Raw genomic sequence first — 27,867 nt, forward strand, 5'->3', positions numbered from 1 at the left:
ATGAAACAAAAACCTCTTCCTATTTACCTAAGGCCTTCAAACCTAATATTTAGTGATGTATATTAATGGCATAGTGATCTGATCAGACACTTCACGTGAACCAGGAACTAACAAAGAGCAGGAAGAAATTCAGAGACTTGAGAGAAGAAATGGCAGGATTTCCTGGGTACAATTTCATGTAATGTCAAAGATGGTAAAAAGGTCAAATAGAATGAAGATGGAGAATACCAGAATTTGCTACAAAATGATTTCCCAGGAGATCTCATCAAATGCACAAGGATATTTTCTCAGTTTCACCTAGTGAGTACAAGATTGCTAACACAGCTCACTTATGATTTGGATAAACTAAACAAACATCAAAAATTCAGAAAAATTAATAGCAAGACAGAAATCAAACACTCAAATTTTTGGTCCTTCTGTTTATTTCATTTTGGTTACTCAGTGAATATTAACCGGGAGACTTAAAAGTTATTTCAATTATGAACCGCTTCAATCCTTCATCAATTATTTTGAGTATTCTGGTCTTAAAAACATCCCTTTCTTCTATAAACTTCTGAAAGAGGTGAACACCTCCACCTACACCAAAATAATGTGCTTTGCTAGCCAAAAGTACACGTCCATTTTTACTTAACAGTCTAAGGAAAGTCTGGTGCAAATTACTGTAATAATCTGGGTTGTAAATGGTTTCTGAGGTGAGAATGAGATCATATTTTACAAAAAGTTTTTCACTGCTTAGTACAAGCTTACAAAACTCAGACCACTCACCAGAAAAAAATCGGCATTTATATAGTTCTTGTGTTACTTTTGGTTTCTTGCATCTTTTCAGATCTGGCTTATTTACATCATTTTCTTCATCTTCCAAAGTGGAATTAGCTACTACATTAGCTAAGGTTACTTCATCAATCACCATACTGTTATAATCTTGAAAGTGAATTTCTTTGGCCCCTCCCTTGAATGCAGTTATACCCAGTAAACCTGATCCACAACCAAGATCCAAGACTTTTTTCCCGGCAAATTTCACTTTGGCCTTTGTGAAATAAGCCAGGAGGTCAAAGGTACATTCCCAGATTTTTAAGCCTCCTTCATAAACACCTGTAATCAGATCAGAGTGAGAAGAAAAGCTTTTTGAAACTATGTTTTCTCCAGGGAAGTTCTCTTTCAACAAGATGGTTTTCACTACTGAGAAGTTAACATGCTGGAAACCTGGTAATGTTTCTATGACTTTATTTTCTAACATCTTTAAATCTTTAGGCATAGCATGCTCTTTAGCAGCTCTCAAGGAGGGCTGTTTTCCATATGGCTCCAAGTTACTTGAATTGTTGGCTGCACTGAGTGGACTGTCTGTGTCTTGAGAGGGAGCTGCATTTTCCATTGACTTATGTTCCCACAAGTGACCCTGAGGCAAGTCAAATTGTTCTGCAGAACATTTTCTGTCCATGTCTTCTCCTTTTTGACTTTCTGAGACTGACAGCTCTTTTGAGGAATCCAGGGTCAAAGCTCCATCTCCAGTGGGTGTTAATTCATTTTCCAGATGGTCTTCTATAGTGAAATTAAACTGAAAGGTCATCCTCTTATTAAATGCACACGATTGTTAAATTCAGATTCTTCAACTTCTGGATAGAATTTGATGACACACACAAACCTGCCTCAATTATTCAATTAATTTTGTTGGGCCCAATTTCTCTTTAGCAGCTTATACATGGTAACAAACATTTAGAGGTATTTCCAAATTACTTTTTAGACGTCTTCGGTCCTCTTTCCATGTAACTCTGGAAAGAAAAAAAAAACAGAAAGAAAATGATGATTAAAGCAAAATGGCACATTTCACTAAAGTGTAATATTAAACAGCCATCCCCAATCCCTCCCCGCCCCACCATACAGTTGCCTTTTCTTAAAAAGTTGTGGGGAAGAGAGAGAGAGAAAGAGATTTGGACGCTCATATACACCTTAAGGGTTCAAAAGTGGGAGAAGAAAATCAGCTATAAAAACAAACAGAAGAACAGCAGCAGCAACCACCACCACCACCTGGACAAACATAAAGTCCAAGATATTCAGACAGGACGGCCTAGTTACTTGCCATCTTTCAGCTGTCTTGACTGTGTCCAACCATATTCACCCCCTAAGCTTCCAAAATAACTTCACTTCTGTCTTTTACAAAAGACGTACAATATTTTATTTTGATAAGTGGGCGTCCCTTTAAAAACATGCATAGGTATGGTCTGGTGTGTGTAAGTTCATCCAAGACTTCACTCCAAACATTTAGTCGAGAACAGCAGCCCTAAATGTATGGAAGTGGGGGTAATTTGGAAATAATTAGTAAAGACTAATTTGATGACAGAGCGAACGCAAACTAGGGCAATGCGGTAGTTTGGAGAGGCCTGTAGAAATCAGAAGCAACTTTATTGAGAATCTTCTATCCACTGCGCTAGACACTATACCATCTGCCTCTGTTTTTACAGTTCTGGCAAGTGGGATCTTTATTCCCTTTACACAAGATTTACAATTCGGGGGAGAGGAGGGTCACCCAGTCCAGCGGCTAGGAAGGCGCCTCTTTTCTCTCCCATCACGCTGCAAGGCTCGGAGTCACTTCCGGCTGCAGGTCCCAGGACAAATCCGACCCTAGAAGTGCAATCTTAAAACCCCATGGGTAGCAAATCTGGGACTTCTGGCCCTCACCTCCCCATTTGAATGTAATGTTTACAGTGATCCAGACCTGAGAATGCTAGCTTCCCGACACGTCCTGGGATCGCGCGTCTGAAAAAGCTCATCTCACGACACCTCCTCCGGACTGAAATCGTGCACCAGCGAGTCGAGTCCTCCGGAGGCTAGAGAAGCCCGACTTTCTTTCCGGCCTTGAGGGACCCGGGCTCACCAAGAAACCAGCCGTCCTCCTCTCTATGGTTCTGGAGCCGGCGGAGAGAGCGCAAGGGTTGGCTGGACTGTGAGTTTCCGCTCTGGGCTGTGGCGGGACTGTGAGTTTCCGGTCTGGGCTGTGGCGGGATTGGTTTGAAGGTGTGCTGTTTGACGAAAGTATGTCTCAGGAACGCGCCGTCCCGGCTAGCGCGGTTCACCTGGAAGAATTAAGTAGCTGGCCAGAGGAACTATGCCGCCGGGAACTGCCATCCGTCCTACCCCGACTCCTCATATCCTTCCTTAGTTGTCATTTCCACCTAGAGAGGGGTGTGGGCGGGTCGCGAACCTTTCTCTTCTGTGCCGTCAGACTCACCGTCAGGCTGGGTTATATTACCGCGGCGTGAACCCCTTCTTTTCTTTGTCAGTGAGTGGGATGAAAAGCGAGGGACTGGAGGGGAAGCGACAACCATGGTAGATCTAAGGCTTTGGCCCTGGAAAGGCTCGCGGACGTATTCTGACCTAAGGGTTTAGCAGTGGATGTGGCGTTTTCTTCCATTCCTTCTTTGAGTTTTTCTGTACTCGTTGCTTGCAATTAAGTGTAAATACTTTTGGTAGTGGGTAATGGGAGAGGCAAGGACTCAGACCTGGAGTATGAGGATAGCTCTGGCTCTTAATAGGTTGAGATAAAGCGAGATACTGTGAGCTTTTGTCTCCCGTAAAAAGGGTGGTGAATATGAATAATGCCTTTCTTAGCGTTGTAAGAATTAAAGGACACAGTTCTGTGGTGTGAAATCTTTAAAAGATGTTCAGTAAATAAAAATAATTTTCCTCCTTCCTCTCTCAGACCTCTTTTTCTTCTTCTTCCTCTTTTTTTTTTTTTTTGAGGCAAGTTCTCACTCCTCTTGCTGGGCTGGAGTCTTTTTCTGAAAGAGTTGCTTCCGCTTGTTGGCTTTTGACTGTTGCATTTGAGGCGCTTAGCGCCTTTGTCATCCAGGTGCAGCACATTCTTGGTCTCATGCCTTTGTGGTTGTAAATGTGCCTGGAATCCTAGCCTTTTCATGGTAAACCATATGTATATGTATCTTTTTCACAACTTTTGAGCCCACCTTTATACAATTACACTCAAAAAAAGTAACCTTCACTTGAGACAGTCTCAACACTGCACAAATATTGTGCAGCTAAAGCCCCATATAATCACATAGAAGTCATTCACCTAGACATTAGCAAAATCTCAGAAAGTTCCAAGGCCCCCTTTTTAAGTTTTTGTGTAGATACACAATTGCCGTCTTAAAGGAGTTTCAACTTGAAAACAAATAGCCACCCTAAAAACATTCAAAAACACTTAAACTGCATGCATAATGTGTGTGAGACATGATGTTAGCCTTTGTGAGAATAGAGACACGGAACATGTTTCCTCTCCTTCCCCACAAGCTTATAGAGAGACTTCATTAAGTTGAAAGTCAACATTCCCACTTAGCTTTGCACTTCAAACGACATATTCAAAAAAGCCGGAACTTCTTCCTCTGATTTTCCTCATCTGAGTAAATGGTTTCACAAACTGAAACCTTGAATCCTGTCTCTCTCACACACCCGATCAATAAGTTCTATTGTTTCTGATTCCAAACTGTCTTGAATCAATCCATTTATTTCCATCCTCATTGCTACCACTCTGATTCCAAACCCCTATCACCCTCTCACTTGGAGTATTAATAGTTTCCTTGTTTCTGCTCATAATTATTACAAGAAAGCTCAGAGGGGAAAAACACAGATCACGTAATTTCCCTTTTTAAACCACTTTACCTTCAAGGCTCCAGGTGATCTAAGCCTTGCCCTTCTCTCATACCTAGTTAACTACACTCTATTCATGAATACATTAGGCTCACCTACCTCAGGATCTTTGTGCTCAGCCTGGTTCTCCCAGCCTTTTGCATATTTCATGTTTATATCTTGGCCCAAATGTCACCTCCTTAGAGGGGCTTTTTCAGAGCCTTCAATCTTAGGTAGTTCCCCCAAACCCAGTCTTACACTTGTATCAATTGATCTGTTCAGTTTTCTAAAAAGCACATTATCGTTAAAAGAAATGCTCTTGTTTGCTTTGTATATTTTCCACTTTTACATATTACGTTGCAAAGTTCATAAAAGCAGCAAGTTGATTTTATTCACAGCGTTATCCTCAGCACCTGGAACAGTGCCTGACACATAGTAAGCATTCATTAAAGAGCTAAAAATATTTCATGTTTTAAAAATTCTTGAGAGTCTAATTAGACAATACTTTTTTTTCAGCTTATGGTAGTATTTTAGCTTCACTATTTTAACAAATGAAAAATTTGCAACAAATCTACAATGCCACTATCCCCCAAAATCATTTTCATGTTTTGCATTTTACATATTATTTTCTAGGCCTTACCTGCATGTCTGCATAATCATAAGTGACTAATTTTGGAACAGCTAGCAATGATTTGAGCTTTACTGAAATTTTTTCATGAGGCCAATTCTATCCTACTGAACTCAAATTTGAGTTAATGATGACCTCATTTTGATTGCTGCTGTAAAAATATATGTGGAAAATAAGATTTCAGAAGAGGAATGAATTCTTGTATTAGTGTCGTGGGATTATAGGTTCCTTTTTTGTTTTTTTTTTTTTGAGATGGAGTCTCACCCTGCCACCCAGGCTGGAGTGCAATGGCGCCGTCTCAGCTCACAGCAGCCAGGTTCAAGTGATTCTCCTGCCTCAGCCTCCTGAATAGCTGGGATTACAGGCACGTACCACCATGCCTGGCTCATTTTTTGAATCTTTAGTAGAGACAGGGTTTCACCATGTTGGCCAGGCTGGTCTCGAACTCCTGACCTTGTGATCTGCCTGCCTTGGCCTCCCAAAGTGCTGGGACTACAGGCGTGAGCCACCGCGCCCGGGCGGGTTATTCATTTTTCTTATTGACATTCTTTGATGATTCTTATAGTGTTGTTACAGTAAAACATTTCTAACAATTATTTTTGATGGTATATATGGAGAATTTGTTGTCATGTATTTGTAAGTTGCTATGTGCAGAAGAATTTCAGTCTAATAAGGTTGGTAAGAAAGATATGTAAGTAATATGAAAATAAGATAAAAGGTGATGAGTGACGCAAGACAGGTATAAATTAAGTACTATAGACATGTTAAGGAAAGAGAAATTTCTTGTAATAGAAATTGGAAGTACAAACTGGGCATGGTGGTGTGCGTCTGTAATCCCAGCTCCTTGAGAGGCTGGTATGGGAGGATCACTTTAGCCCAGGAGCTTGAGGCTGCAGTGAGGTATGATCATGTCACCGCACTCCATCCTGGGTGACAGCAAGACCCTCTCTTTTTTTTTTTTTTTTTCTTGACACGGGGTCTTCCTCTGTCGTGTATGCTGCAGTACAATGGCGCGATCTCGGCTCCCTGCAACCTCCGCCTCCCAGGTTCAAGTGATTCTCCTGCGTCAGTCTCCTGCGTCAGTCTCCTGAGCAGCTGAGATTACAGGCGCGCGCCACCATGCCCACCTAATTTTTTTGTATTTTTAGTAGAGACAGAGTTTCACCATGTTGGTCAGGCTGGTCTCGTACTCCTGACCTCTTGTTCCACCTGCCTTGGTCTCCCAAATTGCTGGGATTACAGGCGTGAGCCACCCGCCTGGCCCCGAGCGAGACCCTCTCTCAAAAAATAAATAAATCATAAACCTGTGGATTACTGTAGCACTGTTTCTCATCTGTCAAAAATATTTCATGACTATGCATAGTTTGAAAAGGCAAGTTTGTCCTTGGGCAATTTTCAAAATATTTCTTTAATGTATTTTCACAATACTGTTTACCTAATCTTAAGTTTTTAAAAGCAAAATTAAGCCAGTAATTTGAGTCCAATTCCAGTCTCTTATGGGTCATTGCTTAAATTTCAAAAGGGTTTTTTTTTTTAAGTTTATTCTGATAAAGAATACCCTATTATTATGATACTAGTATCTTCCTTAATTATCCTACTCATTGTCTCAACATTCTGACAGTTGGATTGAGCATGTTCGTAAGTTAAATTGTTTAAACTGTATTATTTGATGTTAAGGTACGAGTCCCCACATACCTCAATGGATGTGTCCTTACAGTTTTGTATTCCCTTGAAATGTAACTGGTTTCTATGTTACAGCCTTTATAACCTTCAGTTACTTGAACAAATTCCTTCAAATTCCAGCACTTAAAAGTTTTAAATTACGTTTTGGATAAATACCAAAAGTGTTTTGTTGATGATGTATGTATAAACAAATTATAAATATTAAACGTTACGATTAAACCTATGTAAAACATGATTTACAGTCCACTGAATAACTATCAGTCTCTAACATGTTTAGTGTCATTTAGAAAATACTTTCTAAATTGTCAAAAGCTGATTGTCTAGGTGATAACAAATTTATCATTTGGAGGAAGTTGGCTTTCTCATTTTCATGTCGTCTTCAGTCTTACTTGACAAGATTTATTCTTTTAGTCAGAAGAGAGTTTAGACTGCTCAGTTTACTCATATTTTGAGTTAGCTTTTCTATTTAGAGTTCACTTGGTTGTGGAATATTCATTTATAATTTGAATCTACATTGTGTAATGGGACCTAATTTTTTTTTTCCTTTGTTTTTGATGAAGTCTCATTCTGTCACCCAGGTTGGAGTGCAGTGGCATGATCTTTGCTCACTACAACCTCCACCTTCCAGGTTCAGGTGATTCTCCTGCTTCAGTCTCCCAAGTAGTTGGGATTACAGGCATGCTTCACCACATCTGGCTAATTTTTGTATTTTTAGTAGAGATGGGGTTTCACCATGTTGGCCCAGCTGGTCTCAAAACTCCTGAGCTCAAGTGATCTTCCTGCCTTGTCCTCTGTAACTACTGGGATTACAGACATGAGCCACCAAGCCTAGCCCCGAAGTTTGTTTTGTTTTGTTTTCCAGACAAGATCTTGCTCTGTTACCCAGGCTGGAGAGCAGTGGTGTGATCATAGCTCACTGCAGCCTGAACTCCTGGGTTCAAGCTATTCTCCTGCCTCCACCTTCTAAAGTGCTGGGATTACAGATCTGAGCCATCATGCTTGGCCTAATTTTTTGTTTGTTTGTTTTAGGGGACAGGGTCTTGCTTTGTCACCAAAACTGGAGTGTAGTGGTGCGAACACAGCTCACTGCAGCCTCCATCTCCCAGGCTCAAGCAGTCCTCTCACCTCAGCCTTCCAAGTAGCTGAGACCGTAGGTACGTGCTACCATGCCTGGCTAATTTTCTAATTATATATTTATTTTTTGGTAGACATGAGGTCTTGTCATGTTTCCCAGGTTGGTCTTTAACTCCTGGGCTCAGGCAGTCCTCCTGCCTCAGCTAACCAAAGTGTTGGGATTACAGGCATGAGCCACCATGCGTGGCATAATTTTTTTTGAGTAAATTATTTTTTTATCTTGAGTATAGAAGTGATTCATGTTCATTGTGGAAAATATGAAACATAGAAAAACAGAAAAGATTACAAAACATCTAATCTGAAATGGTTAAGATTTTGATGAGAACAGTCTCATCTCATTTCCGTATGTTCCTGCCAGCCTATCCATCATTCTTTGTACATGTTTATATTAAAATTGGTGTTATATTTTGGAAACTTTTTGTTTAACTACATTTTGAACATTTTTCATGTTTTAAGATGTCATTTTAATGATGGCAGATCCTATTCAATAGATGTACAGACACCTATTCAACTGGTCCACAGTTGTTGGATATGTAGGTTGTTTCCTTTCTCTGTCGCTGTCTCTCTTTTTTTTTTGGCTATTACTTAATAGTTTCCCTACATAGAATGTGGTGTTTTGAAAGTATATCAAGCTTTAGATTGGTAGTATTCTTGCATTTAATAAAGGGCAGTGGCCTTTGTTGACTGACATGACAATATTTTTATAAAATATGTTATTTGCTTTACAGAAATTTTGAAAATTATTGTAGAAATGTTTTTACCTCATATGAACCACCTGACATTGGAACAGACTTTCTTTTCACAAGTGTTACCAAAGGTATAATACTATTACCTGAAAATACATGTTATAAGGAATCTAACCTCTCAGTCTTAGATAATTTATCATTAATTATGGGTCTGTTTTTCTAATATATCAAATATATTCAAAATAAAAATAAGGAGTAAATAGATCTCATGTGAGACTATAATCGTGTTAGTGTGATCATTAGGCAATTAAAAACTGTTATAGGCTGGGCGTGGTGGCTCATGCCTGTAATCCACGCATTTTGGGAGGCTGAGGTGGGTGGATCATCTGAGGTCAGGAGTTCGAGACCAGCCATGGTCAACATGATGAAACCCTGTCTCTACTAAAAATACAAAAAATTAGCTGGACATGGTGACTGGTGCCTATAATCCCAGCTACTTAGGAGGCTGAGACAGGAGAATTGCTTGAGCCTGGGAGGCAGAGGTTGCATTGAGTCAAGATCGCGCCATTGCACTCCAGCCTGGGCAATAAGAGCGATGCTCCGTCTCAAAAAAAAAAAGAAACAATTTTTATTTTCAGATTGTATGAGTCTTTTGCTAATTGATTTTAAATTATTTGTAGTCAATTTTAAATTTTCGTGTATTTTAAAGCCACTGTATTCCAGCCTGGGTGAAACCCTGAATTCCAAAAAAAAAAAAAAAAAAAAAAAAAAAAAAAAAAAAGCTGGAATATTGGCAAAATCAAGTAACTAAGATAAAACATTAAATTCACAGACTACGTTATTACTTTTTAGATATATATGGTATACGTTTTCTCTGAAAAGCACAAGCATACTTTTTTTGTTTTAAATGGAGGCAACCAAAGATACTTTGGTGCCAAAATGAAACATTATTTGTAATTAATCTCTTATTGAAATGGGTTTCTAACTTTAGCTTTTAAACATAATCTTTCAGGTTTCTTGTACTCATAGTCACTTGATGATTCTCTATCTGAAATATTTCTTAGAATTTGTTCTTGACCACCAGAAAAAGATTCAACTATTACATTGATAAAAATAGATGTTGAATGTTAACAGGCCTACGGGAAACAGTATCTTCTTTAACTACATTGTATTGTTGACTATGTTGCTATTCTTATAATGTTTAGGTCATTTAAATTGTTAGAAAGATCCAAGTATTAAGATCTTAGGGTGGCTAACTTTTCACAGACAAAAAGCTTAGTTGTAAGGTCATATACTATACTCTTAATTCAGGAAGGTTATCTTGAATTGGGTCAAAAAGGAAACTGGTTAGAAAATAAGCAAGTAGTGATTAGGAGATTCAGTGCAAATTCCTTCCAGAAAATACCCTTGTAAATGGCCATACGAATGTGGATTCTTCAAGACAGTCAAATTTATTGTGCAAAAGTAATACTTTTATTTCTTGCATCTCTAAAACGTGAACTTTGAGTGATTTTTTCAAAAAATTGATGCTATTAAATAGATCCAAACCATAGAAATGGAAAATAAATTTCTGTTTGAGGCTTTTGGGGGGAATTATATTGTAAAAGTACCTTTTCTCTATATTTTGTGCTTAATTAGGTACAATTGTTAAGCTAGATGATAGCCCGTGGATGTTACTAAGGGCAAAATCAAATTATCGTATTGTGTTTTCTCTGTAAAGTTTTGTCTTGTCTTTTCTAGTGATTTCTCTTATTACTGTTTATTACTTGATTTGTTTTTACAGACTGTGAAATTATTTGATGACATGGTATATGAATTAACCAGTCAAGCCAGAGGACTGTCAAGCCAAAATTTGGAAATCCAGACTACTCTAAGGAATATTTTACAGGTAAGTCAAATGTATTAGAAAGCAGGAGAGAGAGGGAGCTTAAAGAATATGAAAATTTTTATACTGATACTGATTAGCCATGTATTCTTATGTAATGGTGTAATGTTGGAATTAAATGTATAGAATTAAAGACATGAATATAGAAACATGAATTCTGAATAATAAACTCTTATAAGAAGACAAGTCATCAAGCTAGCTTACCCTACCTATATTTTTTTTTTTTGAGACGGAGTCTCGCTCTGTCACCCAGGCTGGAATGTAGTGGTGTGATCTCGGCTTACTGCAAACTCCTCCTCACCGGTTCACACCATTCTCCTGCCTCAGCCTCCCAGTAGCTGGGACTACAGGCACTCGCCACCACGCCTGGCTAATTTTTTGTATTTTTAGTAGAGACGGGGTTTCACTGTGTTAGGATGGTCTTGATCTCCTGACCTCGTGATCCGCCCGCCTTGGCCTCCCAAAGTGCTGGGATTACATGCGTGAACCACCGTGCTCAGCCTACCCGACCTGTATTTTCAAGGGATATGTGTAGAACACCTGCCATGTGTTTTGAAGTTTGGGTTAGGATTCTAAATGGCTAGACAGTTGTTCCAGTATTTGTAGTTCTGTGAAAAGAGGAACAGACTGTGTTTTGTTCACTGCTGTATTTGTAGCACCCAGCATACTGACTAATACCTTTTCAGTGCACAAAAAATATATTCTGAATGAAATTTCCTTCCTTATTCACAGACAATGGTGCAGCTCTTAGGAGCTCTTACAGGATGTGTTCAGCATGTCTGTGCCACACAGGACTCCATCATTTTGGAAAATATTCAGAGTCTCCCCTCCTCAGTCCTTCATGTAATTAAAAGCACATTTGTGCATTGTAAGGTGAGTAAAGGTCTAATTATACTTTGAATGGTATATTATCAATGTGCATAGGGGCTGAGTAAAATAATGTTTATAAGATTTTACATTTTAGTCTGTATTATTGAAATAAACTTTTCTATACAATAAAGAACATGTAAGTAAACAATTGTTTCAAAAAAAGTGGTTATAAGTAAGTCATTAAAAGTGGCTTTTTGGGAGTTTTTAGTTTTATTTTATTTCCCCTCTATAAAGAAAGAAATTTTAAGAATTTATGTTGAGACAGACACAGGGATCCTGAAATAGTTCTGTCATGTTGCATTGATCAATATTTAGTTACCATTATGATTAGATGTCAGAACTTCCTTTTATAAAGGGAAATTAATCCTTATTTAGTCCATCTCTGCATTCCAAAGGTAGCCTTGAGGCACAAAAGCTTGCCTAGAATTTATGGGGTTCAGACAGTTTTAATATTGCTATTTGCTGAGCAAATGAAAATAGCTAGTTATTTAATACCTCTCTTTGCTGATAGGATGCTAAAAATGTCATGCACCTGGCCTAATGTTACCTTTCTTTTAGTTCTGTATTTGTAAGATCATGGAAGTCAAATAATATTTTATACATGCTTGCATCTCTTGAAGTACACTATATTTAATGGATGTTCACTGAACAATCAATGTGTGATTCAGTAAATTTATGATTTCTAATAGTATGAATTAAAGTAAATTTGGTTCTTGAGCTTTTTATGATTTGTTTTTTCTCTCATTTTTATTTATCCGTAATCAGAATAGTGAATCTGTGTATTCTGGGCGTTTACACCTAGTTTCAGACCTTCTTCAGGCTCTTTTCAAGGAGGCCTATTCTCTTCAAAAGCAGCTAATGGAACTGCTGGACATGGTTTGCATGGACCCTTCAGTAGATGAGAATGATGATATTTTGAATATGGTAATAGGTGAGTGAAGAAAACTTTCTGCTTAGTATATGGTGACTGTAAATCATATATCAGTTAAAATTGTCTCTAATGATTCCTGTTATTTTCTTACTAATTTTGCGTTAACATTGATTTAAATCTTACCAAATACATTTTAATCTTTAAATTTGGAATTTGTAAAATTTATTTTGGGTGCCTTAACCTAGATTTGCGTATTCAGTTACTGTAATTTCTCCACAATGATTAACTAATATAACTTTATGTTCTCTGAGGTTGACCATATTCAGAGACAATAACTTTCACATTTTTTAAACCATAACTCATATTGAGATGCAGTTTATATTTCCTTCCAGAATACATATAAATATGTGCATATGTGTATGTAAATATGTCTATTCTCATATTATAATGAAGTATACTCATTTTACATGTAGTGCGCTTTATACTAGTTTATTTTTATTTATTTATTTATTTTTGACACAGTCTCCCTCTGTCGCCCAGGCTAGAGTGCAGTGATGCAATCTTGGCTCACTGCAACCTCGCCTCCCGGACTCAGGCGATTCTCCTGCCTCAGCCTCCCGAGTAGCTGGGATTATAGGCGTCCGCCACCACACCTGGCTAATTTTTGTATTTCACCATATTGGCCAGGCTGGTTTTGAACTCCTGACCTCAGGTAATCCACCTGCCTCAGCCTCCCAGAGTGCTGGGATTACAGGCATGAGCCACCTTGCCTGGCCAATACTAGTTTATTTTTAAAGAATTGCTGGTTGTAGCACACTTCATTGATTTTATCACTCATTAATGGATTATGAACAAGAGTTTGAAAAACAATATAAGGGCAAAGTTTGCATTCAAAACTTTGGTATAAAGAGAGAAATTTGGTTTTGTGCAATGTATCAGGGCCCTGTCCTCTGCAACACACCCTCTCAAAGTCTATTTATTCACTATTTTATTTATTCATGATTCTGTGAGTCTGCAGTTTAGGGTGGGATCCCCTGAGATAACTTTCTCTGATCCACCTGGGGCACTAGCTCACCCATGTGACTTCAGCGACTTCATTCACATCTGGCTGTTGGCAGAGGCAGAAGTACTTGAGAAAGCCATGTGCATCATTCAGCAGGCTCACCACATCTCAGATACCTGATGCCAGTGGTTTCAGGGTTTCTAAGAGTAGCAAGAGTGAGCAGGTCCCTGTATGCTAGCACTTTCCAAGTTTCTGCTTGCCTTAATTTTATTATTGTCCCCCGGGCCAAAGCAGGTCATAGGGTTTAGCCCAGAGTCATTGTGGAAAAGTGTGGATTCACAAAGGGCAGTCATTGTGGCCATTTTTATAAGTAGTCTACCACAGGCTGAGTAAAAGCCTTGCATGAATACCATGGAAATTAATTTGAATTCTTCCTTTTTAGGTTTTCTTTCCTTAGCAATTTGTTTTGTCATTTTGGATTAGAATTATATCTGTAGAATATTTCAGTTATAATAGGGTACAACTTTTATTCCACTGAACATTTTTAGTTTTATTTAGGTCATCAGGTAGGTATAAACTTCAAAAGTTAATTTTCAATAGGTATAAAAACCGTAACAAGTGTGACACTTAAATAGTTTAAATAATTCTTTTGACACAACTATTTCCAAACTGTGTTACCTATTTTAATTCAATCAAATGTTGAAATTGTTCAGTAGATAGTGTTAATTATGGGAGAAACTCACCCCCATGATATTTGGATGTCTTAAAAGTTCTGTTATCTTTCTTTGCAGTTATTCATTCTTTATTGGATATCTGCTCTGTTATTTCCAGTATGGACCATGCATTTCATGCCAATACTTGGAAGTTTATAATTAAGTAAGTTTGTTTGTTATTTTTTACTTTTTAGAAAATGTTTTCCATATTCCCCAATCTTAATTATTCATGATTCTTTAGATTGCATTTGAAACATTTTGTGTGAATTTAATGTTCACTGACACTGCTGTCTGGTAATCCAGATATTATACATGTAACTCTCAAGCCAAATTGGACTTCTTTACCCTGTGGCCTCTAAAAATAAAAAAAGTGTTTTTCCTAGTTAGCTAGTACTTCAGAAATAATGGGCCATGGGCCAGACTAGAACTTAACCACTTTCCTGCTGCTACTGTTGTTTAACCAGCTCTCAAGTATCCTATTTCTAGGATTAGATAAATTGGTAACTATAATTAGAACTGAATATAATCTTTTCATTAGGTACTTTTAAGTTGTTCACACTTAATTCCATTTATACAGTAATTTTAACTTTCTGAAACTGAAGCATTATAACGGGTCACCAGGGATAGTGCCCATAGCATTCATCAGATTCTTAGGGCTGAGAGGAGATGTGGTTGAGATGTAAAAATGGTTAAGAATATCTACTTTATACACATACATAAAACATTAAAGGTCGGTGTATTTTCAGGTGTTAGGTGCTTTTCTTCTAAGAAATTACCAGGACATTAAGTTGCCATTCAGTGGTTAAGAGTGTTGCCTGGAAGCTGTGTCACATGTGCTTAAATCCATTCTGAAATCATTTACTCCTTCTGAGCCCTTGGGCTATTTGGTTAATTTCTCTGAACATTAGTTTGCTTATCTGAAAATGGAAATAATAATATAACCTTCTTGACAGGGTTATAGTGAGAATTGAGTTCATCACTGAAATGCTTAGAACTGTGCATGACACATAGTTAATGCTCAAGGAATTAGCCACATCGCTATCATCACCACTGAATATCTTCCACTCTTACCCTCTTCCAGTTCATTTTCTACCCAGCAGAATGATCTTTTAAAAAGCAAATCAGTTCATGTCACTCTATTGCTTAACGTCTATCCCATTTTACTAAGAATATCAACCTAATCCTCTCTGGACGCTGCCTCCTTCACCAGCCTGTCTCATGCTACTCTCTACCTGCTCTTAGTTCCTCAAACATACCAAACTCTCCTGTCCCAGAGCCTTTTCATGGTTTTTCCATCTGCCTAGGATGCTTCTCTCTCCTATTGTATACCTTGCTAACTCCTGCTTATTGTCTTTCAGTTCTCAGCTTAAGAGTTATATCTTCATGATAACATTCTTTGATATCCTTACGCTAAGAATAAACTAGATTAGGTATCTCTATTGTAGCACCTTAGACTTTGTCATTTGACAAATCACAGCCCTAATTAATTATTCTTACAATTATTTAACGTTCTCTCTCATGCTGGACCACAAGTTTCATGCAGGTAAGGCAGAGATTGTGTCCGTTTGTTTGACCCCTTTGTCCCCAGGGCCTGGTAGACTACGTGCCTGGTACGTAGTAAGAATTCAATTAATATTTTACACAGAGAAAAAATTAGCAGCTTATTTAAACATACCTGCTTCAAAGGTAAATAGGCATATCTTATTTATATTATGTCATATATGATGCTTTGTGATTGTTTTTTAAATGTTCTATAAGGTAGATATTGTTGGTGGTCCTAAGTTACTTGATGTGTTACTTGTGGTGATTGTATTCTTTTCTTTTTATTCATTTAGGCAGAGCCTTAAGCACCAGTCCATAATAAAAAGCCAGTTGAAACACAAAGATATAATTACTAGCTTGTGTGAAGACATTCTTTTCTCCTTCCATTCTTGTTTACAGTTAGCTGAGCAGATGACACAGTCAGATGCACAGGTAAAATTTGGGCTAATAGCATTTTAAACAGCAACTCTTATTTTCTTTGGCAATTAGTAAATCTCATTTGAATGTCTGGGTCAGCCTGTTTAAGAGGATTTTAATTTATTTCATTTGGGTGTTTTTTTTTGATCTGTGGGATTATTTATAGCCCATAATTACTTTTCACCCAGAGCATTGCATTAGATTCCTAACTGCTCTCATTGCCTCTAGGGTCTACCTGACTCCCTCTTTGCATTGTGACTGGTTGGTTACAGCATTCTTCTCTGAATCCTTTCATTCTTTTCTGCATGAAAACAAATTATTTTGTTCATATTTATATAACATCTAATATAGCTGCAATCAATCTTGCATTTTTTCTTCACCAATGCATTGCAACCTTTAGGGATACAAGTATGTTTGTGCATGTATATATATGTATCAGTCTTTTAAAGTTGATGTATTCATACATTCATTTTTATTTCGAAAAGTGAGAGCGTTGAATTGGTATTCCATTTATGAAACAGATTAAATTTGTAGTACGATTATTGGGAATTATAACTCATTAGTACCTTTTGCTTTCAGACTAGCCCTCTAATTTTATTTAACTATAATAGCCCTAAATTATAAGATTAATAGTACTCAGGACCTAACAGTTATATGTTATTTTTTTTTTTTTTTTTTGAGACTGAGTCTCACTCTGTCACCAAAGCTGGAGTGCAGTGGTGCAGTGGTATGATCTTGGCTCACTGCAACCTCTGCCTCCCGGGTTCAAGGGGTCGTCCTGCCTCAGCCTCCTGAGTAGCTGGGATTATAGGTGCCTGCCACCACGCCTGGCTAATTTTTGTATTTTTAGTAGAGACGGGGTTTTGCCATGTTGGCCAGGCTGATCTCGAACTCCTGACCTAAGGTAATCCACCCGCCTCGGCCTCCCAAAGTACTGGGATTACAGGTGTAAGCCACCGCACCCAGCCTGTATGTAATAATTTTAATGGGACCACGAATTTAGTATTTCTTCTTTGAATAGCAATGACATAGCCCGTTCTATTGTACATGTGCAAGCTGATATAGGGAATTCTTTTGTACCTGTGCTCTTCCCTGCCAGTCAGCTATGGGGGTGAAAGTGTAGGGATTCATCCAAGTCCTAAAACTGGTAGTAACTCCTAGGGCAGGGATGATCTGGAAGGACAGACCCTAGGGGAGGATGGAACTTTAAAAAGAAATTCTGAAGGTAGTAAGAAGGAAATGAGGAGTAGTGTTAGGAAGGGGCTAACTTTTTTCTTCTTGTTTCTCTTTATCTCACCTGCCCCTCCCCTTATAACTCTTCTTCCTTTTTCCCTTTTCTTTTTTGTTCTCACTTCATTCATGCGTCCTTTCTGATTCCTCTTACCTTGCTAAAAGGAGAAGTTTGTTTGGGTATCCTGTATCAATGGCAGGAAGGTTGTTTTCTTCTTCACCTTTGTCCTGTAGATTCATATTCTCAACCCCAACCTCCTCTTTCAGTTTCCTTCTTGCTTCTCTTGACACCACAGACTTTCCAGCTAGTACTTGGAGAGGAAAATTAAACAGAGATATTTGGACAGGAGTAAGATGAAGAAAGCCTAAGCAACAGTATAGTCCATAGTGGCAAGAGAGAGTATGGGGGCTGCTTAGCCAGGGTGGCTGTTTATATATAAAGGATATTTTCAGTTTATATAAACTGCTTATAGATGGACATCAGAAAATTTAAATTCTCTTAACTGTCCAAGAAAATTCTCATATTTTTACTCATTTGTTCAAATTTGGGACTGATAAATGTGACCAGTTCTGCTTACTGTCCATTGCCTGAAATGGAGCTTTGAGGTGGACTGTATAATTTCTTCAATCTTAACTCCAAATTCTGATCAGCGATGCCCTCTGCTGCTCACTGTTAATATTTATTTACCAATCAAAGTGAAGTATTGAAGTTTTCCAAGCAGTTTTCACTTTGTGTCTTAGTCCATTTAGGCTGCTATAACAAAATCCCTTAAACTGGGTAAAGGATTATAAATATTAGAAATTTATCTCTCACAGTTCTGGAAACTGGGAAGCCCAATATCAAGGCACCAGCAGATTTGGTGTCTAGTGAGGGTGTACTCTCTGCTTCAAAGATAGCCCCTTGCTGCTGCATCCTCACTTAGTGCAAGGGGCAAGACACCTCCCCTCAACCTCTTTTATAAGGGCACTTATTCATGAGGGCAGAGCCTTCGTGACTTAATCACTTCCCCAAAGGCCCCACCTCTTAATAGTATCACTTTGGGTGTTAGGTGTCTGGGAGGACACCAATCTTCAAGCCATATCATCTCACTTTGAAAAAAGTCACAATAAAACCAGTAGATTTAATTAATATTACACTATTTATGGAAGCACGTGATGTGTCATTCCTTGTATTTATTTCCTGGGGTTGCCATAACAAATTACCACAAACTAGGTGGCTTAAAACAATAGAATTTTATTCTGTCACATTTCTAGAGGCAAAAGTTCACAGTGTGTCAATCGGGCCATGTTCTCTGGAAGGCTTTAGGGGAGAATATATGTCATATCTTTTTCTTAGCTTCTGGGTGTCACTGGCAATCTTCAGCTTACTTTGGCTTGCAGCTGTGTAACTCCACATGCTGTTCTCTTTCTGTGTCTTCACATCATCTTTTTATAAGAACACCAGTGATAGTGACTAAGGGCATACCTTACTTTAGTATGACGTCATCTTAACTAATTATGTCTTCAATAACCCTATTTCCAAATAAGGCCACATTCTGAAGTATTGAGAGTTAGAACTTAAAAGCTTTCTGAGAGGGACACAGTTCAATCCATAACAGCCCCTAAAATCGATATTTATTCTCGAGTCTTGAAATTGGTTTTTAAAATGAGAATATTCTATTAGAGTTTTTAATGTATAGTTTTAACATATAGTTCTTTAGCCCCCAATTATTTAGTTTTTCTATAAACATAGGGAAATTTATTTGTGTGGCCCTTAGAAATAATTTAATTTCCACTCTAATTCCTACTTATATTTATATAATGCTTTTAGAAATTTGTATTATTCAGAAAATAAACATATACTATTATATCTGTTCCCTACACTTAGATTTTATTGCCTGCTACATTTAAATTTTATTAGTATTTTAGTTGTTTTAGTTGTTTTAGAAAGAATGTGCCTGTAATCTCAGCACTTTTAAGAGGCCAAGGCAGAAGGATTGCTTGAGCCTAGCAGTTCGAGACCAGCCTGGGCAATACAGGGAGACCCCCATCTCTACAAAAAATAAAAAAATTATCCAGGCCTCGTGGCACATACCTGTAGTTCTAGTTACTTGGGAGACTGGGGCAGGAGGATGCATTGAACCCAGGAGATTGAGGCTGCAGTGAGCGGTGATCGGGCCACTGTACTACAGCCTGGACAACAGAGCGAGACCCTGTTTAGATAGATAGATAGATAAGATAGATAAGATAAGATAGATAGATAGATACCTGGACAATAGAGCGAGACCCTGTCTAGATAGATCGATAGATAGATAGATAGATAGATAGATAGATAGATAGAGAAAGAAGGAAAGAAAGGTGCTCATATTTTAAAGCATTGAAAAATGGTCTTCCTTGCTTATATTACCCACACCTTTGTTGGCATTGAGATGCAAACTTTGTTTTAAACAGTTGAGTAAATCAAAGATGGGACTGTTAATTTATTTGTGTTATTTACTTGCTTTTTGAAAATGTAAAAATAAAACTCTAGATTTAATTAGTAGTATACTATTTAGTGATGAAGTAAAGCTACAGGCTTCGAACAAATCTTGCGTAATTTCCTCTTGAATGAGAGAGAAAATTTAAAGTAAGCAAACAAATAAGTTGTGTGTCACCACTCATTCAGTCATTTAACAAGAGTGCTTATTCCGTGCCAGGAAATGTTGTAGGTGCCCTCAACAACTTAAGAGTCTAGCTTGAAACACAAATAAGTAGGTAATTATTATAGAATGGTATGATCTTTGGAGGACTGGGTATTGGCTAGCTCATGGGAGTACAAGATAGGTATCCAGTGATGAAGTCAGGAAAGGTTTCTTATGGTGATATGATGTCTATGCTGAATAAAATGTATTATAAGGTCAGTGTAGATTAATCTTTAAACCTTGTGCTTTTAAATTTGCATAGCACTCTATTAGAGAGTTCATGTTCAAAACAGTCGAAAAGGCTGGGTATGGTGGCCCATGGCTGTAATCCCAGCACTTTGGGAGGCCGAGGTGAGCAGATCGCTTGAGCTAGGAGTTCGAGACCAGGCTGGCCAACATGGTGAAACCCCGTCTCTACTAAAAATACAAAAATTAGCCCAGAGTGATGGTGCACACCTGTAATCCCAGCTACTCGGGAGACTGAGGCAGGAGGATCACTCGAACCCAGGAGATGGAGGTTGAAGTAAGTCGAGATCATGCCACTGCACTCCAGCCTGGGCAACAGAGTGAGACTCCATCTCAAAAAAAAAAAAAAATTCAAAGAAGAATGAATTTTCATCTACCCTATTTCTGCTGAGGAAAATTGACTATTTTCAAGCATTTTTAATAAACATGAGGGATCATGTTCCATTAGCGAACCATCCAACTCTGTTTTGACTGGGTTTAATGAAGATTTTGCTCTATTGGAAAAGAAATCAAACATAGCCAATTAACATATAAGTTAAGATATGTTATTTTCATATGAAATAATTCACAAATTAAAGACAGTAATTTGTTTGACTTAATTTTATGGCACTGTTTAAAGCTGTTTGGATTATAGTGTGTATTATAAACTTGGGTGATGGAACAACCAATATTTATTGAGCTAAGGTGCTTAAATGTCAGACACTGTTTAAATCTCACAATAATCCTGTATTAGCCTCATTGTAGATGAGAAAACTGGGCCACAGAAAGGTTTAGTAACTTTCCCCAGATCATATAGTAGTTGTAGTAGGACCAGGACTTAAATCCAGGCAGATGAATCTATAGCCCTCCCTGCATACCCACTGTTGGCACTACCCACTGTTTTATCAATTTACAAATGTAATACGTAATCAGAGAACACACATATTACACAAGTATCCAACATGGAAAGTGAAATCCTATTTTCATCTACTAGAAAGAATCACAGGAAAGTTTTTTATTTATTTTGAGGGTGGGAGAAAACATTAACATGGAAAACATTTAAAAATAATGATAGGATTATGTTATCATTAGAGTCAATAGACAAATCTCTGAAAACAAAACGTTTTGTTTGGGAGGAAGTAATTGCAATTTGTAGCATTCATGCAGACCAATTGTTTGGTATGTCCACAGAAAAAAGAGAAGGTTAGCGGTCTTATAAAAAAGGAGAAATAATACATACGGCTCTTGAAGAAAGTCCATTGGCACTAGATTTGGGGAGCTGTCAAGCTCTGATTGGTGAGTGAGGGCAATGGGAAACACTGGTCTTAGAGTTGCACCAGGTACTTTCAGTAACCCTTAGATAAACTGGTTTCCAGTTACAGCAGGCAGTTTCAGCAGCCAGGCTTACAGAGAATTACATTTGGGAGAAATGTTTTGTGCCCTAAGTGCTTTTCCCCCAGGCCTGTTGACTCTGTTTTAGTTGGGTATGACAAGAATGACTCAACTTGTGTTACTAATTTTTACATTATACAAATTGTTTACAACTTGAGTTTTTGCTTAACAGTTTATCCTTAGGGCTTTCTGTGTCCATGAAGGTATATGTACCTGATTCTTTTTAATAGCTATATGGTATTACAGTTTATGATTATACTATAAATTTGTAGTTGACCCTTGAACAATTCAGGTCCGAACTGCACAGGTCAACTTACGCAGATTTTTAAAAATTGTCATTTATTACAATAAAATAACACAAATCTATTATCAAAGGTTAAAATTTATCAAAACTTAGCACACAGAGACCATACATGGTACCCATGCAGTTGAGAGAAATGTAAATAAATGTAAAGATGCAGTATTAAATCATAATTACATAACATTAACTGTGGTACATATTGTAGTACTATTAGGTTGTGCAAAAGTAATTGCAGTTTTTGCCATTATTTTCAATATATATATTCAATATAATACAATAATTTCATAGCCACTTCCTGTTGCTGTTACTGTGAACTCAAGTTTTGCAAGGCCATGTGATACTAACCATCCCCACATGAGCAGTTTGTCTCTCCAGTAAGTAAATTGCATTTCTCAGTAAAAAGTTAGCTCTTGAGGTGCCTCCATATTTTTTCATCGTCTTTAATGCAATATGGTAAACCCATAAGAAGAGCCACTAGTGATGCTGGAAGTGCTCCCAAGAATTCCTTAATACGTATTGTAAATTGAGGTCTGCAACTGCAATTACCTGCCATTTCATTTTGTAAATAGACAGTGTTAACACATATAACATACAAAATATGTTAATCAGCTGTTTTTATTGGTAAGGCTTATGGTCAGTGGTAGGCTATTAGTGTTTTTGGAGACTCAAAAGTTATACTCGGATTTTAGACCACATGGGGGTTGGCACCCCTAGACCCCATGTTGTTCAAAGGTCAGCTGTATTTAGGTGTTCCCCACATGTTGCATACTTGGTTCATTTCAGTTTTCACTATATAAAAAAAGTTGTTTTTTTTTGTAAAGTGAAAGCAAGTTTATTAAGAAAGTAAAGGAATAAGGCCGGGCACGGTGGCTCACGCCTGTATTCCCAGCACTTTGGGAGGCTGAGGTGGGTGGATCACGAGGTCAGGAGTTCGAGACCAGCCTGGCCAACATGGTGAAACCCCGTCTCTACTAAAAATACAAAAATTAGCTGGGCACGGTGGCGGGCGCCTGTAATCCCAGCTACTCAGGAGGCTGAGACAGGAGAATCACTTGAACCCAGGAGGTGGAGGTTGCAGTGAGCCGAGATCACGCCACTGCACTCCAGCCTGGGTGACAGAGTAAGACTCCGTCTCAAAAAAAAAAAAAAACAAGAAAGTTAAAAGAATAAAGAATGGTTACTCCATAGTCGGAGCAACCCCAAAGTCTCCTGGTTGGCCACTTTTATGGCCATTTCCTGATTTATATGCTAAACAAGGAGTAGATTATTCCCTTTCTGGGAAAGGGGTGAGCAATTCCCAGAACTAAGGGTTTCTACCTTTTGTAGATCATATAGGGTTACTTTCGGTTGTTGCCAGGGTATTTGTAAACTGATGGAACTGTTTGGAGTATCTTTTATCATGCTAATGCATTATAATTAGTGTATAATGAGCAGTGAGGACAACCAGAAGTCACTTTTGTCACCATGTTGGATTTGGTGGGTTTTGGCCGGCTTCTCTACTGCATGCTGTTTTATCAGCAAGTTCTTTGTGACCTGTGTCTTGTGCTGACCTCCCATCTCATCCTGTGACTTAGGATGCCTAACCTCCTAGAAATGCAGTCCAGCAGGTCTTGGCTTCATTTTACCCAGCGCCTTTTCAAGATGGAGTCCTCTGGTTGAAACACCTCTGACATATTTGCCCCGTCCCTTTTATAAGGGAACCCTTAATCCTAAGGGTTGTAGAGGGACAGATAGATATCTTCTATAACTTCTTCGGGCTGAAGAGGGATGATGATATTCCTGCCTAACTATTGGGGTCTCTTATATTCCGGGTAGAGAGGAGATCAGTCAGAAAGTGTCAGTATCATGAGGGCCATTCATAACTCTCAGTTCCGAAAAAAGGTGATATCTGGAAGATTAGTAAGTGTTCGATTTAGTAAAACATTCAGAAAGCTTACCTCGTATTCCTACACAGAGTGCAACAGCAGTATATTCCACAACAGTAAAGCAAAATAAGTAAAATTATCCCAAGTACTAAATAAGAAGACTTCCCATGAACTGGGCAACTGTTGGAAACCAAGCTGATTCCAGTCGGCCCAGAATTAGAATACTGATCCAGATTTTCACATTACCATCCCTCTTATTTCTTCTGAGCAGCAGCCAGAAATCACTGGTTGGTTCACAGGAATAAGCAGGTTTAGTCTAAATTGCAGGAAAAAAACTCAAAAACAACTGATGAGAAAACCACTCAAAAACACCTAATAACAAGTGTACCATAGTTTTTGAAACATAATTTTTTTTTCTCTCTCCAGTCTCCCATTTTTACTAAAGACAAATCATGATAGGACTGATTTGCTTTTTTATACTTGGCCTGATTATCTGTATAAAATACAGCAAGAATAATGATTTTTCACATGGGCTTTTAAAAACTGGCTTTGATGGAACTCTGTTTTATGAGGAAACTCAGATAAGACTTTAAAATATGAATTGGATAAATTCCTCTCCTCTTGAGGTCCCAAGATAATTTGGGGCTCCTGGGCCTGTCAGAAACTGGCATTCTTTACTTACCACAGGTCAGAAACCCTGGCATAAACAAGGTATGGGTCAAGTTTTCCCAAGGGCCTTTATTGGCTTTATAAGTCAAGTTTGATTCCTTAAAGAAAAGCACACTATTCCAGCCAAAGCCTTGGTAAAATAACCAGTTTATCCAGTTGTGTCCTGTTGCAAAAGAAAACATTCGTATTGCACTTACGCAAATAACTGTATTGCCATAAGTTGAGAATATTCACAAATAGGTTCCAAATTCTGGAGAAATCGGAAACAAATAGGCTCCAAATTTTATTCACAGTGATATACTTTACTCAATTGTTAAACAGCTCAAAGAAAAGCTCAAAGCAGCTCAAAAGAAAAGTTTTCTTGACTCTGAAAAATAAAACAAAGGATAAGCAACATTTTAAACAAAAAATAAAAAAAATTACTTCAGTCTCCTGTTAGCTCAGTCCGTGTAGTTAACGCTTGCCCTATTTGATATCCACGAACACTCCAGCTCTTCATGAGAGTCCGGAAAATTTCTTTCCTCTATTTTAATGTCACAATTGCCAAAGTTATCGGAAACCTACATTGAAAAGCACCTGTCAAAGTCCTATAGCTGATTAAAAATTACCTTTTGATTAAAACCAGACAGTTGTCTCTGAATGACAAAAATGCCTTATAGCAGCCTCTGTTAAATAATTGACTGGGGATTTTGGTTACTTCTGTGGCACATAACAATTTTATATAACAATTATAACGTACACTAAGTTATATCAGAATTATAGTTGTTTCCCATAATTTTGGAACACATGCCAGTAACATTTATACAAATATAGCCCAAAGAAAACCAAGCATCATTTTATATTTGACAGTGCTTCCTATATGATTTTTATACCAAAAAAGCCAAGTTTCACCTTTGCAGTAGTGTCCTATTGTTAACCCCGATTCTTAATAAAACTGTATAGACAAATCTAATTTTAATAAGTATAAAACTGTGTAAACAAATCTAATTTTAATCAGTATAAAATTTAATCAGTATAAAATCTAATTGTAATCAGTATAACCATAAGGTATGATTCTCATAAACTGTTTACAGCTCTTTACAATTTTTGTTGAAGAGTAGATTATTGCTTTCAGGAAACCCTGTTGTGATTTTTTGCAGTGTTCAATTTATGGAAAAACTGAATAATATCCCTTTAACTTTAGCCAATATGTTCACACAGATTTTTTTTACAAGATTAATTTTTTACAAATGTACAACTTACTCAGACCTTCAGCGTTATCGTACTTAACTTAAAACAATCCTATCCCCCTTTAATCTAGGTCAAAAATACACATTCTCATGCTTTCTTACAATCTTTTACCAAAAACACATTTCACTTTCCTTACGTATCTGTAATGTAAAACTCTTTCTTCAGTAGTCTTCAATTACGTATTACAATGTTAACTCTTAGCAACTTTTACTTATGGTGGAAAACCTTGGTAAGTAAGGAATTCTAATTATGTACTAGGTATGGAGCCTAGGACACAGAACAGAAGTGCAGATAAGGTCTGACTCTTTCTAGCATAGCTACGGGGCATGGCTAACACCACATGTCTCCAAGCCTTACCTAGAATCTGCTCCAAAGTAAGTACGTTAAACAGTTTTCAAAAGTCAAAGAAGCAGTTTATGATCTTAAAGCATTTAGCAAACCTAATATCTAACCTGCCTAATTTAAACCACATGTCTTTATTTTGAAGATATTTTGATTTTATCAATAATCTTTAAAACTATTTCCCAGAAATTACTTAAGTCACATGAATTAAAAGGCATTCCACTTTTTACTTTTCTGACAAAATATTTAAGTGTTCATTATTTTTAAACCAGTTATCAAAGCTCTTTTATATTTCACACACAATACATATAAATATACAGAAGAAGAGATGCAGTAGTTATAAGATTTTTCATTTGCCAGTTTTATTTATTTATTTAGAGACCGAGTCTTGCTCTGTTGCCCATGCTGGAGTACAATGGCATGATCTTAGCTCACTGAAACCTCCACTTCCTGGGTTCAAGTGATTCTCTTGCCTCAGCCTCCCAAGTAGCTGGGATTACAAGCATGAGCCAACACGCCTGGCCAATTTTTTGTGTTTTTAGTAGAGGCAGGGTTTCACCATGTTGGCCAGGCTGGTTTTGAACTCCTGACCCCAAGTGATCTGCCTGCCTCAGCCTCCCAAAATGCTGGGATTATAGGTGTGAGCCACCACACCCGGCTCATGTGCCAGTTTCTTAATTGGATTACTGGGTTTAGGATAGAGCCCTTGGAGGAACAGGGCCAGGAAAGCATGCAGTGTCTACAGCCTAAAAATAAGCAGGCACAGTTGGAATGCAAAACAGATCCCCAAAAATTAAGTGTCCCATTTGTATACTGGATCCTGGATTCCCAAAAGAGAAACGCTATGGAACAAGGCAGTCCAATGATTTTACCATGCATTTCATTGCAAAGTAACCCAAAGCCAGTCAGTCCATTCTGTGATCAGCCCATCACTCATGGGAGTTGTATCTCAGTGGGGGTTGAGGGGATGCTTCTGATCCAAATGTGCAAAGATCTGAGTATCCCCCTTGTGCCATTAATTATACCCAAAAGTATATTTCCTACCTAGTTATATACGAAAGCTCTGTGAAGTAATTTCTGATACCCCCAAAGTGAAAATCATCAGATAGTGCAATGCAAAACAGAACACAGCCTTAGATTTTGAGAGGGATCTATCCATTTTAAATTTTGGGGTTCTATGAGGAAAATAGAGGTTTTCACTTAAAAGGGATCTGTGGTGCCCCCTCTGTTTTCCGATGGAGTCCCAGGCTGTTAAAGCTTGATTATCTGCTTTCAATTAAGCTGACTTAACCACGGCACTTTTTAAAACGTCCTTTTAAATCCCCTGTTACCCATCTTTAGCCATGCCAAAGTGCCAATATTTCTGGCTTTTGAAGCGGGTAACCTTCCAGGTGCTCAGAGAAAGAAAAATTTAAGACAGTTCATGGAGGGGAAGAGAATCAACAAATGGTAAAGGTCACACAGATACCAACCAGAAAGTACTCATTGCCTTTGCCAGATTGAACCTGGGCCACCAGCCATTGTAAAATGGCAAAGCCTTAGCTGCTGAGCTCCAGCACTAAGCAATTTCCATTGCTCTTTCCAGAAGGAGCCCAGAGCACCCAATTTTGAGCTTGCAAAGGCTCAAGATAATTTTTAGAGCTAATTATAACAACCCCCAAATTCCTGTTCTCGGGATGGTAGAGACAGAGCAAGTACTGCCATGTGGTTACAAGGTCAAGCTCCTCAGGATATTTTTCAACATGTTGTCTCTGGGCAAGATGAAATAATGGACAGTTGATCTGAGTAACAGAAAAGATAAGAAAGGAAAAGGAGAGAATGGGAGAAAAGCATTGGCTGTGGCAGGGTTGGGAAGGTGAGAAGCTCAAGGAGGCCTGAGAAAGACCCCTCTATTGCAGTGA

At 38.0% G+C, this 27,867-nt stretch overlaps 3 protein-coding genes across 11 annotated transcripts in view; 1 reads left to right on the forward strand and 2 right to left on the reverse strand.

The window, feature by feature from the left end:
• Positions 1–404: 404 nt before the first annotated feature.
• METTL18 (methyltransferase 18, RPL3 N3(tau)-histidine) lies at positions 405–2,806 on the reverse strand. 2 transcript variants are annotated; one of them, XM_077959481.1, is made up of 3 exons: positions 2,714–2,806; positions 1,643–1,769; positions 405–1,539 (listed from the first exon to the last, which is right to left on the reverse strand). In XM_077959481.1, exon 3 carries the CDS (start codon positions 1,436–1,438, stop codon positions 449–451), a length of 990 nt encoding a protein of 329 aa, XP_077815607.1. In that variant the 5' UTR covers positions 1,439–1,539; positions 1,643–1,769; positions 2,714–2,806; the 3' UTR covers positions 405–448.
• Positions 2,807–2,905: 99 nt separating this feature from the next.
• The window catches only part of FIRRM (FIGNL1 interacting regulator of recombination and mitosis), a 57,808-nt gene continuing 32,846 nt past the window's right edge, over positions 2,906–27,867 (forward strand). Inside the window, exons 1-8 of one of the 7 annotated variants that reach the window (XR_013416278.1) lie at positions 2,906–3,142; positions 6,846–6,886; positions 8,794–8,882; positions 10,535–10,639; positions 11,369–11,509; positions 12,272–12,437; positions 14,172–14,256; positions 15,929–16,067. Coding sequence is in view for 6 of the 7 variants with exons in the window: in XM_077999597.1 (XP_077855723.1) it covers positions 3,033–3,142; positions 6,846–6,886; positions 8,794–8,882; positions 10,535–10,639; positions 11,369–11,509; positions 12,272–12,437; positions 14,172–14,256; positions 15,929–16,067 (876 nt within the window). In the remaining variant the exon portion in view is untranslated. Of the gene's footprint in view, positions 5,056–6,845; positions 6,887–7,966; positions 8,086–8,793; positions 8,883–10,534; positions 10,640–11,368; positions 11,510–12,271; positions 12,438–14,171; positions 14,257–15,928; positions 16,068–27,867 lie in introns of those variants that run through there. The other 6 variants (XM_077999597.1, XM_077999599.1, XM_015124868.3 and 3 more) reach the window with 6 other exon arrangements.
• SCYL3 (SCY1 like pseudokinase 3) overlaps positions 24,676–27,867 on the reverse strand; it is a 79,078-nt gene continuing 75,886 nt past the window's right edge. For both annotated transcript variants that reach the window (XR_013416295.1, XR_001441553.3), the window contains one exon: positions 24,676–24,761. The gene's annotated coding sequence lies outside the window, so the exon portion shown is untranslated. The remainder of the gene's footprint in view (positions 24,762–27,867) is intronic.

This window comes from Macaca mulatta, chromosome 1 (assembly GCF_049350105.2).
Source record: "Macaca mulatta isolate MMU2019108-1 chromosome 1, T2T-MMU8v2.0, whole genome shotgun sequence".
NCBI classification, from domain to species: Eukaryota; Metazoa; Chordata; class Mammalia; order Primates; family Cercopithecidae; genus Macaca; species Macaca mulatta.